Here is a 4,974-nt window from a genome sequence, read left to right as displayed (position 1 = left end):
GGCTCATGTTGCTGTTCATATTCTTAACATTCTACCTTCCTCCTCCATTGCTCGCAAAACTCCTCATTTTCTTCTGTTTGGTAAGACCCCAACCTACTCTCACCTACAAGTTTTTGGCTGTCTCTGCTTCCCGAACATCAACCATTCAAACCTTAATAAGCCCTCACCTCGTTCCATCCCATGTCTTTTCCTCGGCTACCCAATTAATCACAGAGGATATAGATGCATGGATCTCATGACAAATCGAATAATCCTCTCCAGACATGTTATTTTCGATGAGTCCACATTCCCAGCTGCTCAAAAACAGTCTAGCAATACCTCTCCATATGACTTTCTGGATTGCTCGGACCAACCATCTCCACTGTTCAGAACCATTCTTCTTAATCCTGCTGCGGTGAGTGCAATACCTCCGCCAGCTCCGGCTCAAACTCAACCACTTCAGCAACCTCTCACTGCTCTGCCTCCTACCACTCGTAGTACTGTCGCACCAACACATCGCATGACAACACGGGGACAGGCAGGTATTGTTAAACCTAAAAAGCATTTTTCTCTTTACACTTCCTCTCATTCCCGCATTCCCACTTCTCACCATAAAGCTCTTCTCGATCCAAATTGGAATCCTTCTATGCATGAGGAATACGATGCTCAAATTATTAATAAGACTTGGAGGTTGGTCCCAAGACCAACAAATGCTAATATCATTAACTCTATGTGGTTGTACAAGTATAAGTTTGATGCAGAAGGAAATCTAAAGCGTCACAAGTCACGCTTAGTAGCTAATGGGAAAACACAAGAAGAAGGAGTTGACTACGATGAGACTTTCAGCCCAGTAGTAAAGCCTGCGACGATTCGCGCCGTCCTCGACATAGCTCTCAACAACAAATGGGATATCAGACAGCTAGACGTAAAGAATGCTTTTCTACACGCACGCATCAGCCAATCCCTCGCTAGCCTTGGCTTTGTCACCACTAAATCCGACGCCTCTCTATTAGTATATAGTGGCAAGGGTGAACTTGCTTATCTTTTACTGTATGTTGATGATATAATCTTGACAGGCAGCAGCAAGGCTCTTCTTGACAGAATCACCACAAGCCTCAAGAAAGAGTTCCCTATGACAGACATGGGACGTCTATCTTACTTCTTGGGTGTCAAGGTTGAGTACAACGATCAAGGAATGTTCCTATCTCAACGCCACTATGCAAAGGACATCATCGATCGTGCCGGCATGTCTGACTGTAAGCCCCTCTCCACACCCTCAGACGTTAACAAAAAGCTTGCTACAGACGACGGTCCTCGCATCACCGACCCTACTCAATACAGAAGCCTAGCGGGCGCACTGCAATACCTCACCTTCACTAGGCCGGATATTGCCTATGCAGTTCAACAAGTGTGTCTCTTTATGCATGACCCAAGACAGATTCATCTCAATGCCCTAAAACGCATCATACGCTACATCCAAGGAACCATAGGTCATGGACTTCAGATGTATCGATCGCAAAGGAGGACACTGACCGCTTATTCGGATGCAGACTGGGCGGGGTGTCCAGACACAAGAAGATCGACTTCAGGATACTGCGTATATTTAGGTGAAAATCTCATCTCCTGGTCATCAAAAAGACAACCCACCGTATCGCGCTCGAGTGCAGAAGCGGAATACCGTGGAGTAGCTAATACAGTCGCTGATACTTGTTGGATACGCAACCTATTACTTGAACTCCACCAGCCGATAACGCGTGCCACACTGGTCTTCTGCGACAATGTTAGCTCAGTCTACTTGTGCTCCAACCCCGTAAAGCATCAGCGTACGAAACATGTAGAACTGGACATTCACTTTGTCAGAGACAGGGTCGCATTGGGCGAAGTCAAAGTCCTGCACGTTCCGTCTGCTCATCAATATGCTGACATCTTTACAAAGGGCCTACCATCATCGTTGTTCACTGCCTTTCGCAACAGTTTAACCGTCAAGACATTCGACGTTTCAACTGAGGGAGGGTGAAAGAATATTCTCAGATATTCTGTTTAGTTTGTAAATCTCCTCTAATATAGGAAGATCATACTCTCCTCTAACAAACTCGATTATATATGTAACTCTCACAACGATGAATAAATCAAGCAAGTCTTTAGACTACTTTCACTTAGCATCTCATTGCCTCAATCAAAACTCCAAAGACCATAAGAATATCGCTAGAGTAGTATAGTGATGAAACACAAAACGGCAGAATTGTTTTTAGAATGCTACAAATTGATTATTGACATATATGAAATTGAAAAGGGGGAATAGAGAGAGAATCCTGAAAGCTCCCCAGGTAAGGGCAAGTAGCAGCCTCTACTCCCTGAATTTCACAGCCTTTATCATCAATGCTCTTCTAACCTCAAACACTCAAAATTCACACAGCTCTCTCTCTCTCTCTCTCTCTCTCTCTCTCTCTCTCTCTCTCTCTCTATTTAAGTGCCACTTTGTTTATAAATATATAATATTGCACACAATCAGGTTATACTCACCATCACCTTTTGCATCGTTGCTCTCTTTGTTCCCCTTTTCCGTGTCTCTTCGAGTAACAAGACTTTAAACAGTCTCCTTTTCAGTTACAATAATTAAACGATGATGCTTGCGTTGGAAGATGTTTTGAGCGAGCTCGCTGGAGAAGTAAACGACAGAGGATTACCACCAGGCTTCCGGTTTCACCCGACAGACGAAGAGCTCATAACTTTCTACTTAGCTTCCAAAGTCTTCCATAGAGGTCTCTGTGGCATTCACATCGCTGAAGTTGATCTCAATCGCTGCGAACCTTGGGAACTTCCAGGTAACTTAACTTATTCTATTCTTTAATTGTTTCTTTGTTGTGTTTGTAGCTTCTTGTGTTCTGCTACTTGTATATTTCTATATCTTCGCTTAATAAACTCTAAAATGGTAATAAAATCTTAACATGTTTACCAAAAAAAACTTAACCTATTATTTTCTCTAACGTTTTGTTTCCTTTTTATTTTCTGAATCTTTCTTGACGTTTCTTGTTTTCTTTGGTTCTCAAGAAATGGCGAAGATGGGAGAGAGAGAGTGGTACTTTTACAGTTTAAGGGATAGGAAGTATCCGACGGGGCTAAGGACTAATAGAGCCACTACTGCTGGATACTGGAAGGCCACCGGAAAAGATAAGGAGATATTTTCCGGCGGCGGTGGAGGAGCGCTTGTTGGGATGAAGAAGACGCTGGTGTTCTACAAGGGAAGGGCTCCACGTGGTCTCAAGAGTAAGTGGGTCATGCATGAGCATCGCCTCGAAACCGACCTTTCACACCGCCACACTTGTAAGGTAGTACATGATAACTCTTGTCACTTTAGTCCCACACGTGCGTCTTAAGACTTTTAAGAGTACTACAAGATTAAACGGCTTTAGTTGCGACTTTGGTAATTTTATGAGTTGACCTTTAGAGTGATTTAATATTTAGCATTCGTTTTAAACCCACCCGTGCGTCTCTTAAACTAAAAATTATAGGACTAACTATAGCACTGTGAATTTCATATGTACAATTAACGAGTTGACTTATAAGACGATGACTTGAAAAGAAAGGTTTAACTGAAATATTTCACTTCTCCCATATTTCTTATTTTTCCTCAAAACTACTTTTTCAATAGTATTGTCATTTATTTGGTTTGGCTTGTATTGTATGGGAGGACAGAGGGAGAGAGCAGTTTAGATGTGATAGATTTGATATAAACCTGTATGTGTGGATGTCAACACCAAACACCTTGCCGTTTCCTGATCTTCCATGCTACATTGTTGTATCGTTTTCATCACTGTTGCTTTCTTTAATTAACTTCATGTATCTGGTCAGGCTCAGATTTCAAACAAGATCGATAGTTAGGTGTATTTATTATAGCTTGTATACGTTTAAATACCTGTATATTTTGTATATTACTGTGAAACATATTCGCTCCGTTTCACGAACAGTATTACGTAGACAATTTTCGCACATATCAAGAAATTCATTAAAATGTATTTATTTTTTCATTAATATCACATATCTGACCATTAGTATTTTAGATAAATCGATTTATTTATAAAATCAATGCATTTTACAATTAATTTTGAACTGAAAGATTGTATAAATTTCATTGGTATCGTAGAATGACATTCTTTGTGAAATAAAAAAATGAGATAAAATGACACTTAATATGAAACAAAGTGAGTAATGTCTAATAGCTTTTTTGTGTTTAATTTGTGGTGATGACATAGGAGGAATGGGTGATCTGTAGAGTGTTTAACAAAACAGGAGACAGAAAGAATGTTGGAATCCATAACCAAATCAGCTACCTCCATAACACTTCACTATCAACAACACAACATCATCGTCTTGAAAATTTACCTTCTCTTCTTCAACCTTCCAAAACCCTAACCAACTTTCCACCGCTACTCTACTACGATGATACACACCAAAATTATAATGATAACCTACTCCATGGAATATCAGGCCACAATGTCGACGAGCTCAAAGCTCTAATCAACCCTGTTGTGTCTCAGCTCAACGGAGTCCTCAACTCTCCTGAAAGCAACTACTACAACGACGAAGACGACAACTTCGGCGTGAAGACAGAGCAATATTCGAACGGTGGCAATAACGATCTTGATGTACGAGATTACTTAGAGAACCCTCTTTTTCAGGAAGCAGGTTACAGTCTGCTGGGTCTTTCGTCTTCTCCTGGACCTCGTATGCTATATTAAATTCTCCATGTCCTTTAGGTTTCCAGCTGTAGAATCCAGGCCTTTGGATTATATATTCGGTCTTTTGTTCTTTTGTTCTTTTTTATATATTTCAGATTTTGTAAAATACTTATTTATACAAATATTATTATTCCTAAAATCCCAGATCTTTTGTAGATAGGACTTGCTATTTCAATTTTTTATAGAGTAATATGGCTGCCCAGGGAAGCACAGCCTTGCAAGAAAAGCTATTAGGGCATTGCATCTGCATTAGTGA

General features: G+C 40.7%; 1 protein-coding gene across 1 annotated transcript; it reads left to right on the top strand.

Moving 5' to 3' along the window:
* Nucleotides 1–2,503: 2,503 nt before the first annotated feature.
* On the top strand, nt 2,504–4,738 carry LOC106326117 (protein CUP-SHAPED COTYLEDON 3-like). The gene is made up of 3 exons (XM_013764141.1): nt 2,504–2,804; nt 3,031–3,308; nt 4,233–4,738. The coding sequence occupies exons 1-3, from the start codon at nt 2,603–2,605 to the stop codon at nt 4,716–4,718; spliced, it is 966 nt and encodes a 321-aa protein (XP_013619595.1). The 5' UTR covers nt 2,504–2,602; the 3' UTR covers nt 4,719–4,738.
* The last annotated feature ends 236 nt before the right edge of the window (nt 4,739–4,974 follow it).

Source organism: Brassica oleracea, chromosome C2, assembly GCF_000695525.1.
Source record: "Brassica oleracea var. oleracea cultivar TO1000 chromosome C2, BOL, whole genome shotgun sequence".
Taxonomy (NCBI): Eukaryota; Viridiplantae; Streptophyta; class Magnoliopsida; order Brassicales; family Brassicaceae; genus Brassica; species Brassica oleracea.
Note: the sequence above shows the minus strand (reverse complement) of the source record. Positions and strands in the feature narration are given on the sequence as shown.